Below are 14,080 nucleotides of genomic sequence, written 5' to 3' on the forward strand. Positions count from 1 at the left end.
GCGTAGGCTCAAGTCGCTCGGCACCATGTGTGGTCGGTATATCATGTGAGATCGACGGTCCTCAGCCCCTCCAAGCCCCCAGTTGCAGGGGTTTGGTCATTCAACGGTTGCAACTCCATTGATCCGCCCCCCAGGATGTCATTCAGGTTCCTGTTGGGGAAGAATAAGTGCCTGTAATTGGCTCTGGGTGGTGCGCATCTGCCTCGGTCCGGTTGTGTTTGGCGATCTCCAGAGCGGGGAAATCCTGTTCCATTGTTGGACCTCTGAGATCAAACGGACCATGAAGAATCCAATTGTTGCAACCGAGAATTAGACATATCTGGGTGGACCCTGCTTTGGGAGGGCCTCCTACTACATCTGCATGAATTCTATTGGCCTCCATCAAGGCGAAACTAGCAGTTAGTCTGGTCTAGCTTCCAGAGTTTAGTGGTCTCGCATCTAATTCCCAAAAAAGAACGAAGACCCTTATTCGATATGTCCATCAGAATGCATCTCGACCGTTTTCGTTTCTGATGCAAACATTTTGTTTGGCAAACGAGCGGTTGGCCTTGGATCCAAGGCAAAGGCACGCCACCTTTCTTGGTCGAAGATAGGGCTTCCTTTCCTGTCCTCATGGCTGGATGATATGCTTCAAGCCTGTGATCTTCAGAAACGGCCATGTAGTGCATGTGTCTTCGAGCGTCCATCGTATTCTATCCAAAGAGCTTCTCGCGTGTTCTCCTTTGAAATCCTCCACTGCAGCCTCGCATCCGCGGTACGCGCCGAGATGGAGAAACAGCATGTGCCGCGCATTGCCAGTGTCGAACGTGAACGTACGTAGCCTGATCGTGGAGAAGAGTCGGGGTATGGTCATTATCAGGGTCAACGTCAGGAGGGATTGGAGCCGGCAGAGAACCCCTTCGGTGACAGTCGACCACATGACTCTATCCTCGATCATGAGTTCAACAAGTCTTTTGAAGACCTCGGATAAGTTGGCTTTCCAGAGAGCAATACCTGACGTCCTGATTGGATTTGTAGCACCTCCTTTAGGGAGGCGGTTTCAGATGCGATTGTCCCACCTATTTCCATCGAAGGTGCTGGTCGAGAGCCTCTAACGTATACTGATGTTGGCAGTTGGTGGCTGAGAGCACTTCATCCCATCCATCTTCCGGTAGAAGTATCTGATTCGGCCACGATGATCTCCCAGGGTAGACTATAGACATGGAAAATATGAAATAACTATCAGCGTTTGACCTTGGTTCAGTCGTTCCTGTCATATGGTCGCGTTCATATCTTCAATGTGATTGTTGCCCCGTAGGAGACCTGCGTGATCGGATGCATAAAACTGTCCCGGGGCCGTTTCGGTCGGCCGTATAACTCCGTGCTAATACATTGAGTAAGCTTACCTATCGTAAAGGGTTAGAAAACCTCGCAACCTATGAGGAAGGTACGGAGTATACTCTAATACAAAATGCGGACGTGCGGCTGCAAACCACATCGCTGGGTAGAGCTGTTTTCATTCTCAAAAAGCAGTGGAAACCAGCCGACTTTTATTATCGATTTATTGTTCGGAGCGACATAGGAGGTGGTGCTATGCAGGCACTTGGCCATTGTCACAGCATGCTCTTTGCGGATGATCCTTGGTGAGGATTTACCCAGCGAAGTGTAGATACTAGGTCCAGGTATCAGAAATCCTCCTGTTTTTCTTCTTTTGGGCCCGATTTGCATAGATTATAGAGAATTGAGAACTCAAAACCAAGATCCGCACGCATTTCCCAACCCAAGCTGTCTCTCACATTCTTCATTTGTTGTTCTTGCATTGCTTTCTCCATCTCGATCTGTAAGAGCGGCAGTCGGACCTGCATTTGCATCTCAACCTCCACTGCCGATCATCCAGTCGTCTAAGGATTAATTCAATAGTCTAGGTATTAATGCAATAGTCCGAGATAGCTCGCCACGAGGCGCACAGCTTGTGCTATACTGTACAGGATCCCTCACAGTGACTACAATCTAGGTCTTCCGCAGTGTTCGCTCAGCTAGATTTCTATACTCTCATCTGACGTTCTCGACCCTAATCCATTTCCACTTTATACTTTCAATTTTCAACCTTTCCAACCCAAAATGAAGGCCGCTAGCGTGTTCGGTTTCCTGGCCATACTCTGTAGCCAGTCAGTCGCCGCGGTCATGTTAGACAAATCGATGACAATCCGCTCAGTGAAAACCCAACTTTATCTGGCAGATACATCTGGAAACCTTATCTTCTAGGAGAAAGACCCGCCGGCCTGGAGCTTCTTTCAAACGGCTGATGACGGGAGTGTTTTCTGGGTAGACGGAAATCACAACCCCACCGAAGAGACCGCCGATACCTTTTATATAGGAAATGACAATGGGGAATATCTGCGTCGGGATTCGAATAATCAGCTGGTTCTTTCTCCTACAACCGGCGCCGACAATGAACTGTTCTTTATGGATGAAGCTCAATGTAAGTCGCTAGCTGATAGACCCATCTCTCTTCCTATAAGCATTGCTTTCTGATGAATGTTGATTGCGGGAACACACGGAAGACTATCAGTACATCTTCAGGTACTCAATCAATATCTTGCACCCAGAAAATAGGAGCATAGAAAGGGATATCAACAATAGAGTAATATAATTTACGAGAGGCTTTGCTACTTGATTTCGGTCGTAAACTCCTACACTTCATTGTCTCTGTTGAGAAGATTTGATTACTCTTTTCATTGTGGACATTCCTGCGCTTTCAGCGTGATACTAGTTGGAGACCTGCATGCTCTTCCTTGATTTTTGCTACGGCACATTACAACTTCTCCGGCGAAGGGCATGAGCTCAGCGAGAGTATGTGGTGACCTACTTATATTTCGACCGTATTTCTTAATATGAGGAAGTTTTCCAACTGGAGGGAGACTGATGATCGTCGAATAAATCCTGGTCGGTGGAGTTGCACTTCCTTGCTCCTTTAAGACTCCGTTTCCTTGTTAGAACAACACAGACGTGAGGAGAAAGCCACTAGCCATGGCCATGCGACCAAAGTGACGCCCAGATACACTCTGAAACCATGACGATAACACTCCACTAAAGGCTGGCAGCCGCCTTACCCGTGTAATCTTGCGGTCCATCAGTAGAACTCCTAACAGACATTTTCCCAAACCGTCTTTGACGGTATATAAAGCAGACCACATTCCAACACGTCACTATTCAACCGGATCCATTGGATGGGAATAACATGTTGTGTTGTCAGCAGCTTATACGTACGTCTCAGGTGCGATCAGGTAGTGACTGGATACAGACTTTGAACAACAATCTATATACATCCACGAAACAATCAGACGTCAACATACGGCATGCCAGTCGCATATCCAAACCCCAATTCTAGCCATAGCTGTGAAAATCAGTCTTTACCATCACAGATATACCCCTCAGCGGCCAATGCCTCGCATCGATAACGCATACCCTGCCCCCCATACCAGACACTCAGAGCCCAAGCCTGGCCAATCGCTCCTGTCCCCGATCTGTGAATAACAGAAGCCCATTGAAGTACCCAACCACCCATATCATTGGGTAACGCCAATGGAACCACAGTGGATGTTCAGTCGCGCCGAACCAGCCGAAATGTCGATCGAGATTGTAGCAGAGATAGTTGCAACTGCTAAGTATAAGTAGCGACAGAATCCCCGTGAAATGTGCCGCTTTTTTACCGTAGTAGTGGTCGACAATAAAGCAGTTGATAAGACCTCCCATCGCGCCGCCCATTCCAAGTGGACAGAAGACCAGAGTCCATAAGATCTTGTAAAGAAGGTCCCGGGTACCCGTCATAATGAAAACACCGACCGCCAAGAAGATAATCTCCGCGAAAAGAGAATTGAGCCAGAAGAGGAGGAACGGTCGGAGATAGACATTTCGTCGTTTGTGAGCAGTCTTGGTGTCCTGCTCTCCGGTAATCAACACTTGGTAGTTCATCGGTGGCATTGTGATCGAATGGGTCTCGTGTGGCTTGATGGTATGCAATGACAATATCCTGTAACTCAGTACCCATGAGAGGGTTTAAAAAGGTTTGCTATTTCGACTTTGGAGTGCCGTAAATCCATTTCGATGTCAAATCTATGCACAACCCCGAGGCTTCGGTATCTGCGTCGCTTTGTATTTCTAGTGATTAGCTAACTCACCGAGGTTATGCAGGATTGTTATCATGATTCGTCCTACCCGAGGATTAGTGATCTACCGGGGAACTCCCCAAATTGCTTGCGAGTAATTGCTGTGAGTAGTATTAAAACCCAAATGATAACTTCGCCAGGTGGTTTTCCGACGCGCATCGGGGCGTTAGGATTAGTGATCTTTCCGATCCACCAGACATGTGCTCCGACGACATTGACACACATTGAATATCTCCCGTCCGAGTTGATATCGCTGCAAACCCCATGGTGGAATTGAGAAGCCTCGCTCGAGATGCCCTTGATATGACAGCCAGCATTAACCAATTTTTGGCTGCACTACCTTGAGCAGGCCTACAGTTCTCTGAACACCGTACAGAAGCACTACATTCGGTATACAACTAGACATTGCGACCTGAGAGGGTACCTCAAGAAGAAAAGTCATCCAGTCATTCGTACGGGTGTTCAAAACTGGCCGTCCGCGAAGACATCACTTGGTTGCCAGACCCTAATCTGGGTTATGTCCCGTATCCAGACTGGTAGGAACCGAGAGGGACATGGCTCTATCGTCGCCGTTCCATGCTCTCAAAGGCGTAGGTATAACGTAGTATCTATGGCTATTATATTGCTTCAGCCTTTCAAATACAAGACTTTCGAACAACTATACAATCTATTGGTCAACGGCTTGATAGCCACGATGCGCCCAGTCGCTTTGTCTCCATCGTTTCTTGTAGTCTTCCATCACGATTGGCTTTGAAGTAGTGGGCGGATCTTCGGCGAGGCCACGCTCGAGACGACCTTTTCGACGTTGCCGGACGCACCACATTGCGAATGCTGCCACGACAAGCGCTCCAGCAGCAGCAGCCCCGCAGTACACGCCGATATGAGCCGCCTTGCCCAAGTCATCCCATTTTTGAGCAAGAGTCTTGGTCGGCTTCTTGTTGATCTCCGTTTTCGCGGTTGAGTTGCCACTGCAGCGTCGATCAGTCATCTTAACCAATGGACGACATGTAAGCACGGGGATCATACCTGACGACATTGATACTTTCGTATGAGCCCGTGTGTCCGGAATATGTATACTCTTTACCCGAGTGAAAGTCCTGAACGCGAATCCTCTGTACCGTCATTGTGAAAGGGAGATTGGTCCAGTTCACCAGACCGCCGCCCCACTCGATATTTCCAATCGACTGGGACGCAATGCCCACCGGCCAATTGCTGACTTTGACTCGACACGGTGTTTGTGGATAGTTCTTGCCGTAGACGGTCAGGGGTTCCGAGTAGTTGACCGTGCGCACCAATTCGTTATCAATCCACCATTCCAGGCGGTCCTTGTCCCAGTAGGAGGTGTAGTTATGGAACTCTGTATCGGCGTTGGCCACGGCATGGAACCCCCCGCGGTCACTCGTGGTCGTATTACCCTTACCAAAGAAGTCAGATTGCACCGAGCTGGTGTTGTATCCGACCCATTCCCAGTCGATCTCGTCCAAGTCGTCCGACTGGAGAATCACACTGCTGATGATGCCGGCGCCCTTGGCCATCTTGACGTGCGCCTCCATGACACCGAAGAAAATGTAGAAGTTGGACTGTAACAAAGTCGACCCGTTTTCTGTCTTGATCGAAAACTCTGCCCCTTCCGAAGTATATGTCGGGACCCCGGTGGTCATATTCCACAGCTTCTCATCCAGAGTGGAGTTGAACCACCAGGTGTGCTCGGTGCCCAACGCCGGGTCGGCGGGACATGTATTGTTTAATGGGTTGCATTCGGTTTGGTCGTCGGCAATCGCAATCCTGGCCAGGGCGCTCAGGATGCCGACATACCGAAAGGGGCGCATGAAAACGTTGCTGTCGTGGTGGCGCGGCTGGCGTTCCCTCCGTATGCGAATCTGGGAACACAGCCTGGTCCAGATGTGGTGGTACGGCGCAAGTCCTGTCAGAGTAGGAGTTAGGGGGAATGGTTCATGGTGTATGACGAGCAGGCGACCATGCTGGGGTTATACGCCCAGGAGAAAAACATGGTAACGGCGCACTATTCCCCGAGGAACCGCAAAAGGGGGGGTTGAAAGAAGAAACCCATCGCCAATCAGGCTAGGTGCACTTCTCCGACACACATTAGTGGGAGCCGAACTATCGGCTTTTGACGCGTGGAGCCCACGAGGCTATTTATAACGAGATAGGAGAACTCGCACAACTTGAAGCTCCCAGTCGCGCGGAACGACGAGAGGTCTCATTGGCGAGGTTCCCTCCCCACGTCGCTGGCGATCAGATGCTTTCAAGATGTTCACAACGGGGATGTCTCTTTCTTCTCCGCGGTTCCTTATGAAGGAAGTCAAGTCTTCTCTGTGGGCTGCTGCCTTGTCGAAATCCACCCAATTTCCATGCCACAAAAACAAGTGGATCAGGTGTACGACGCCGCTAGTCCCAGCTGGGCCTAGTGACCAAAAGCTTGTCAGGTCTCGGAGAAAGTCCGTCTAGCCTGTTCCGGTAAGGTGCGGCATCGCGAATCCCGTGAGCTCGGAGTTAAGATCCAAAGAATTTCTACGCAGGCAACACACTACGCATCCAGCAAATGCGCGAACCAATGGACTTTCATATTATCCGTCTCTAAATATATCCCTATGCCTACACTTCCGTTGGGAAGGGTCATCTTACATCCTCCTTTATTACTGTGATCCCATCCTGCCTCCACTATAGCATTCATCACGACTGAGCGCTCAACGAGTGGGCGAGAAAGATTATGCCGCCCGAATACCCACAGATCCCTCTGCGGCCGCGATAATTGGTGGTGGCTTCTCGATATTCTGACGGAAAATGTGCCGCTTGATGAAATAAGGAAGCCACACGGTCAACTCGTGGTGAATAAAGTCCTTGGTTGGGACCGAGAAGACCTCTGGAAACAAAAAAAAGTCAGTTAAGGCTACAGAAAGCCGAGCGGGGGGTCACCTACGATCCAGCTCCTCTAGTGTCAGCTGCTTTGTCTCCCGGACGAAGCAGAAGATCAGAAACCATGCGAGAAGGTTGAGTCCCGCGTAGAACCCGACTGGAGCGAAGGGTCAGCCGATGGCCTATCGCCAGAATCCGGGAATGTTCACTTACAAGCGCCGGTGGGAGTCATGACGGTCTGCATGCGAGGGAAGGTGAGACTGAGGACGCCCGCTACGCATGTCTGGTTAGCAGGACTGCGGTAATATGGAGGCTGGAAACACTCACCAAAGGTGTTGTTGATGCACACGGCCCAGGCCATGCCTTGCTCTCGTTGAATGGTGGGGAACACCTCAGCAGAGTACTGGAAAGCGACGGGTCCTTCACCTAGGGAGTAGCAGATCGTGAACAGGTAGATAAACCTAGTCGAGTCGTGTCAGCCAAAATGCACCTCGGAAAACATAGTGTACAAACGTACAGGACAACGGGTCCGATTTGGGCCCCTCTGCTACCGGTATCATTCAGAAGCGACAGACCGCCGGCCAGGAGGAAGATGCACATGAGGGGGAAGGTCTTCATGGGCAGGACAGTCAGCTATGGTCTGGAACCAGGGTGGGGATCACTCACAGCCAATGTCAGGGTTCGTCGACCTTTGGTGTCGATGAGGAAGAGAGTAGGGATAGTGGATACGACCTGAATGGCACCGTAGCCAAGAGACGCGTATAAGGCCTGCTCAGGGGTGTAGCCGACCTTTTCGAAGATCGTGGAGCTGTAGAAAGAGATGACTGCCAAGGGTTAGGGCGAACCAGAAGGTAGACCAACCACACAAACAGTGACTTACTGTTGATACCGCACATTTGTTGCGCGATCATGACGGTCGAGGCACCATAGTTCGCGCGCCGAATCCGGGGCACGGCAAAACAGTCCCACATACGGGCGAAGTAACCGGCACCGCGAGCCTCCTTGAGCTCCTCTTCGTAGATAATCCACGAATAGTAGTAGTCCCGGGCGGCAATGATGGGATGGGCTCGCAAGCGCGACATGGATCGGTATCCGGCCGCAAGTTTCCCATGCTTCATCAGCCAACGAGGGGACTCGGGGCAGAAATAGATACCGACGCCGAGGATGAAAGATGGGATGAATGCCGAGCCAAGTTGGAGACGCCAAGAGATATCTCCCGTGTCTTTCACAATCACGTTGGCGCAGAAGCCCAAGAAAATACCTGTTGTGACCATTAGCCATGTTGTGAGACAGGAGACCGAACATCACTCACCCGCTACCACCCACAGCTGCCAGAACATGACGAGCGCGCCTCGAATGCGCGCCGGGGCCATCTCGGCGGAGTAGATGGGCACCGTAGCATTCTTGGCACCGATGCCAATACCCATGACGAATCGTGCTGCGAAAAGCCCTTGCCATGATTTGGCGAAGGCGGACCCGATTGGGGTGGCCGTGAGACAGCAAGCCGTGACGAAAATCTCGCCGCGTCGGCCCAAGTAGTGGTTCAGGGGATCAACGATGAAAGCGCCACTATATCCCAGGTCAATCAGAAAGCCAAACGTATCATCGTTTCTACCACACTCACATGAGACCTGCCGTCAAGAAAATGATGGCATTGATAACTCCCACGATCCATTCATCTCTCCCTTCGCCAGTCAGACCAAATTCCTGTGGAAAAGACAGGTTGGCACCGTTGGATCCCGTCTGATCCCATCCTTGGGTGGCGGCTCCGACGGCGCACAAGGCAATCGAGTACCAGAGCATGAAAGGGCCGTGCCATTTATGATCGCGCTCGTAGATAAGGGCGGCGCGCTCCTCCTCATTAAGCTCGGTAATCATCTCGAAGCGTTGGGGGTCCCGCGCGACCAAAGCCGCGCGACCAAACAGATCTGCGTGCTCCGCCATCTGGTGCGACTCGGCAAATGCTCGGGCATCGAGCACAACTTGCTCCGGAGAGCTGCGCTACGAGGGTAAGCCAAGTCAGCATCATCACCGATCGATCCGACCATCGTCAAATGGCCAATCTCACCGTCAGCGGGTTCTCAACGAGATTGAGAGCGAAGGACTCGCGGCGGTCAGCGGGGTCCGCCAGTCCTGGCTTGGTGGCCTGAGCCAGGGTCTCATTGTGAGCGGTCACACCCATGGCTGTCTTTTCGTCCATGGTGGTGGTTGGGGTTCTGGTAGAGCTTGAGAGCGATTCTGAGTCTTCCCTCCGGACGCCTTCTTGGGTTTTATCTCGCGGGGTCGACGAGCTCCTCCCTTCCCCCCGTGGGGATGACCTTAAATCTTTAAATCCTGCATCCGGCCATGGCGCGATACCGTCAACGCCCCGTGGGGAGAGATCCTAGCGTCGTGGCTCGGCGGGTCATCCAGACAGCAAATTAGGGCACACCGCGCTGGTGACTGGTCGCGTGGTTGCAAACTTGACCCACCGGGAAGGCGGTCAAAGCGGAGGTTGAAAGAAAACAAGCCCTAGAATCAAGACTCACATAAGACTTGTGGGGTTTCCTGGCAACGTCTTGTCCTGGTCTTGGTTCGTCAATCGTGCCCTCCACAAACCAAATGGCTCCTTCGCAGTCGAAACATGGTTAGAGCGCTGGAAATCTGCCTTTTCATTCTCACGGGAATCGTGATACGAGCGGCAGCACCGAATCCGACAGCCGGCCGCCACCAGCCGCCCTGAATGCAACCTTTGTGATCAATGTGGCTTCTGGGGGAGCCTATGAAAGTCAGATCCCGAGTCAGACCATGCCTCTCTTGATCTTAGGTGAGAGACGGTCCTTCCACTAATCATAAATGTGATTCCCCGGGCATTTCCCTGATGCGGGAGACTAGCGCAGCCACCAACGCGGCTTTGTTCTCTACTGGAGTCTTCGGGATGGCCTCAGCGACTTTTGATTAGCTGCTTGGCAACCTTCCTCCACTTGGGTCTGCCCAACCTAAATGCCACGCGAACCTCGCCAGTGTCAGAGAGTCTTCGAACCTACCAGAAAAATCGGATACGGTGCTTTTCTCCCATGTTCTTTGTGGTTAACAGGGCACGCTTTCAGACAACCTTTTTCTTTTGTCTGTTTCCTTTGTTTATGGAATACTGTTTCTCATGGGAAAAATGATGCATGACAAGCCGATCATTGTCGCAACCAGCCTTTATCAAGCTCACCCATGGATCCAAACAGGGCGCTTTGTCGGAGGCTAGTGGATGTGTCAGTGCTACCCTTGTTGGGTTTCTTCCGTCAGCCTGCTGGTGTTTCGCCGAGGGTCACAACTTGTTTACCCAAGGTTTGCTTTTGCCGATCAGTATCCTTAATGGCCTTAGTCAGTTCGGAATTGACCAAAGGAAACTGGGGTGCCGGTGGTTGATAACACCACTCGCCCGGACATGCACCGAGAAGTTTTGATCCTAATCCTTCGCACCGTTATTAGGCCTCTTCCGGATCCTGGCCTCTCTGCCTTGTCACGGTGAGTCAGGCCGATGCGAAAAAACTTCCGGTCCCTACATCCTGGTGAAGCATAGAAAAATTCAAACCACCCTTAGACAAACAAAAATGGGGCGCAGCGATCCAGACGCCATGGCTTTCACGGCGGGTACTTTCTCGTTTTTTTCCTTTTGTTGTTCTTTGTCCGTAGTCTGGACCTTCTATCCGACAGGAATCGTTAGGTCCCTCGTTCGCGTTCGGGAAGACAGCATGGAAAGTGCTGCTTCTCCCCAGGTCATCGGGCGTTGACTGACCAGCCCACACGACATTTACTCTTTTTTGCACAATGACCAGCGAGCTCGACAGAATCGTTGACTTGCTTATGCGCCCTCGTGCGATTACGATGCAGATATGCGGGCACAAGGCTTCCAAAATACTATCAATAGCATGTTATGATTGCTAGAAGCGAGGCCTGCCTCGTATCAGAATGCCATGTCGCGACTCAAGTTCGCCTAGCCTGCCGCAGTACGGACCACGCGCCATGAAATAAAACGTCGCTGACTCGACTGGTGGCAAACAGATCTCGAAATCCCTCATAATCCAGTTGCCCTTGTCGCTCACACCTCTCGAGTAGTTGCCGCAGATTTCCTTGCATTTGCATTTGCTCGGTAATTCGACTTTCGCTATTTGTACAAGCGCTCCAGATGTTGGACAAAGTCGTGGACCGAATCACTGCGAATGTACGCAATTCTGCCTTCATATATGCGCGTAACAAGTATTGCATAGTGTATCGGAATACATGCCATGTCAGGATGCCTGTAACGTCAAATAGATATGCCTTTCAGTGACCTCGCAGACTAACAAGAAATACGGCGCCGTAGTGTACCCGGGGGTTCACAGCGGGGGAGACGCCACGCGATTCACTGTATATATCGTGGATTGTCATTTCAGTGAGTTTTCCGAGCTATGATATATCCAAAGTTAGTAAAGTTAAGTAATTAAATAAGGAAATGATGATGTGTACAAGTGAACGTTGGAGTGCGCCTTGCTTCTTGCGCGATCGCGATCACATCATGTGAAAATGTGTGCCTCAGGCTGCCATCACCAGATCAGATCTCGGATCTCGTTGCCCCGACAATTATCGAAACTTCCCGAGAACAAATGCAACCAACGATGTCACTCTCAATAGTATCATTCGAGGCAAGGCATAATTTTCCGGCCGAAATGAAGCATCCGCAGCTACTTAAATCTATGAGCTACTTCAGTTTGTTATACTCACGTTCCTTTTCTCATCCATATTGTACTATAGGTGCACAGCGTCTATGTGTGCTGTAGTCATGGAGACAGCCGTTGCAATATATATATTTTAGCAATCGCTCAACTCAGCGTTACAAAACGTTTTATTATTGCAGCGTCCTAACACGACTTACTTTGTTAAGGGTTTCAACTACTGCCAATGCTTGGCTATCTAGTCCATGCCATGTTATCTTTCGACTGAATACAGGGGTAATAAATCTTTGGGTGCTGCCCGGGTGGATGGTTGAGAGGATGAGGAATTGTAGAGATTTATTCCACAATCAATCTGGATCATGCCAAGGTCGAGAGAGCATTATTTCCGACGAGAGATCATTACCAGATTAGGTTGCTGAAGCCGACCCTATTTTAATCTCCGAGATCGCTCATCGTCTGAGAAGGTGACAGGATGTATCTCAACATGAGTGGTGTTGAACACGAATGACCATCAATTGTGACAGCAGTCCCTGATTCTTACCCAGCGGAAACATGCGTTACTTCTTTCCTCTAGCCATTCCTGCTATAATAGCAGCTCAAGCCGTAGCTCTTGAAACCAAACAACTATTCAATTTCTCCACCGCAGTTGCTATCGAGAATAGCGCCCTCCGGCCAGATGGCAGCCTTCTTCTCACCACTTTCGACCAAGGTCGTCTCTACACTCTCAATCCATCCCTACCCAATCCCCAAGCGGAGCTAGTCACGGCACTCCCCGGAGCCACTGCTCTCTGCGGCATTGCAGCGATCGACACCGACAAGTTTGCCGTCATAGGTGGCATTCGGGGCAACTACAGCTACACCAATGAGACGATATACACCGTGGATTTTAGCGTCAACCCCATCAATCCGACCATACAAGTAGTTTCTCAGCTCCCCAATGCCATTATGTTGAACGGCATGGCCGCCTTACCAGCACATCCGCATGTGGTCCTGGCCGGAGACGCACGACTCGGGGCTGTATTCCGCGTCAACACAGACACAGGCGCCGCAGAAATTGCCTTCACAGACCCCTTGCTTACTGTACCTTCAAATGCATCCACCCCGATTGGGGTGAACGGGCTGAAGATTGCGGGCGGTTATATGTACTTTACAAATACCGCAAGGGAGATCTTTGCGCGGGTACCCATTGATGGCTTTGGAGAGAAGAACGGTGATATCGAAGTGATTGCAACCCTGAATGATGCAGATTTGTATAATTGGGACGACTTCGTGGTTCTAGAAGATCTTGGTGTCGCCTTCCTGGCCCAGCCGGATACTGCCATAGCACAAGTTGCACTGGAAGGAGAGCAAAATATCATTATGGGAGGAGGGGACGATCGTACGACGGTGGTAGGACCGACATCGCTGGCAATCACACAGGATGGCAAGACCCTCTATGTCACAACTCGAGGGGGCACGGTGAATGGATCTGTGTATGGTGGGCAGGTGGTTCGGATTCAGCTCTAAAGGAGGAATACGACATGCATGGTTTGTGGGCTGAATGGTTGTTGAGTGGATGCTCAGTGCATCTTGAAAACAGGCGTCGCAGGACCAGACCGAGAATGCTGATGTCTGTAGTCTTCAGCGCCAGAACGCACCCTAATGGCTTTCTGGTTTTCTATTTAATATAAGGATATTGTTGGATATGGCATCTCTCAATGAGGTATACTCCGCAAGGAATTGCCACCAACCACCGGAGTAAAAGCCTTACGCCGAATACTGTGACGGTGAAAGTATCCACTTCTAGCTATGGCGGGGGGTGTGAAAAAAAAAAAAGAGAAAATTAAGAAAGAAGGGAAAATTTAGAAAGTTTGGAAACGAACACTCTAGTGTGACTGATCTCCCCGTGCTCCTTTGCAACCCTTAACACGGCTTCCTTGCAGCCGCTCTCGGCTTATTGATCTCGTGCTTGTCGCATCCTGGAATGTTGACAGTGGTTAGTCTGCATCGGAGCTGAAGTTCTTCGGATCGCTTAGCATCCCTGGCCATCCTGGCTATTTCGAGCATTCTAGAGGGACAGGATAACCAGGGCGACCGCGACTCGTTCGAAGAAGCTTCACGGCTTTTGGCTGAGCTAAAAGACGCCGGGAATTGTGTCGCCCCGGAATATTGCCACCACGTTGAGGTCATTGATGCTGTCAGAGAACTCTGGTGTACCCGGAAATGGGGCACCGCCAACATCCCAGCTGGCCCTGACTATGCCGCGCGGGGGCCTCCTATGGACCGATTCATCGCTTCAACAGCTCCATTCCCAGCCGGCTCTTGATGTGCAGTTTCTCGAAGACGCTGTCAGCGACAGTTGGTCGCCGGGGCGCTACGGGCCTGGCTTCG

General features: G+C 50.9%; 4 protein-coding genes across 4 annotated transcripts; 1 reads left to right on the forward strand and 3 right to left on the reverse strand.

Annotated features, from left to right (window-relative positions):
• Positions 1-3,468: 3,468 nt before the first annotated feature.
• On the reverse strand, positions 3,469-3,963 carry ANOM_000163 (uncharacterized protein; the record flags this gene model as incomplete). Its single annotated transcript, XM_015545421.1, has 1 exon — positions 3,469-3,963. One exon carries the CDS (start codon positions 3,961-3,963, stop codon positions 3,469-3,471), a length of 495 nt encoding a protein of 164 aa, XP_015412521.1.
• Positions 3,964-4,815: 852 nt separating this feature from the next.
• ANOM_000164 (glycoside hydrolase family 16 protein) lies at positions 4,816-6,070 on the reverse strand (the record flags this gene model as incomplete). The annotated part of the gene is made up of 2 exons (XM_015545422.1): positions 4,816-5,116; positions 5,175-6,070. Coding segments are annotated over 2 exons (1,167 nt in total), but the record flags the coding sequence as incomplete, so codon positions are not given.
• An 807-nt stretch (positions 6,071-6,877) lies between these two features.
• Positions 6,878-9,225, reverse strand: ANOM_000165 (facilitated glucose transporter; the record flags this gene model as incomplete). Its single annotated transcript, XM_015545423.1, has 10 exons — positions 6,878-7,032; positions 7,090-7,182; positions 7,239-7,298; positions 7,353-7,486; positions 7,543-7,637; positions 7,692-7,849; positions 7,906-8,286; positions 8,338-8,594; positions 8,650-9,026; positions 9,094-9,225. 10 exons carry the CDS (start codon positions 9,223-9,225, stop codon positions 6,878-6,880), a joined length of 1,842 nt encoding a protein of 613 aa, XP_015412515.1.
• A 3,037-nt stretch (positions 9,226-12,262) lies between these two features.
• Positions 12,263-14,015, forward strand: ANOM_000166 (uncharacterized protein; the record flags this gene model as incomplete). Its single annotated transcript, XM_015545424.1, has 2 exons — positions 12,263-13,187; positions 13,726-14,015. 2 exons carry the CDS (start codon positions 12,263-12,265, stop codon positions 14,013-14,015), a joined length of 1,215 nt encoding a protein of 404 aa, XP_015412516.1.
• Between the last annotated feature and the right edge of the window lie 65 nt (positions 14,016-14,080).

The sequence above is a fragment of the Aspergillus nomiae genome (genome assembly GCF_001204775.2).
Source record: "Aspergillus nomiae NRRL 13137 chromosome Unknown contig00001, whole genome shotgun sequence".
In the NCBI taxonomy this organism is placed as follows: domain Eukaryota; kingdom Fungi; phylum Ascomycota; class Eurotiomycetes; order Eurotiales; family Aspergillaceae; genus Aspergillus; species Aspergillus nomiae.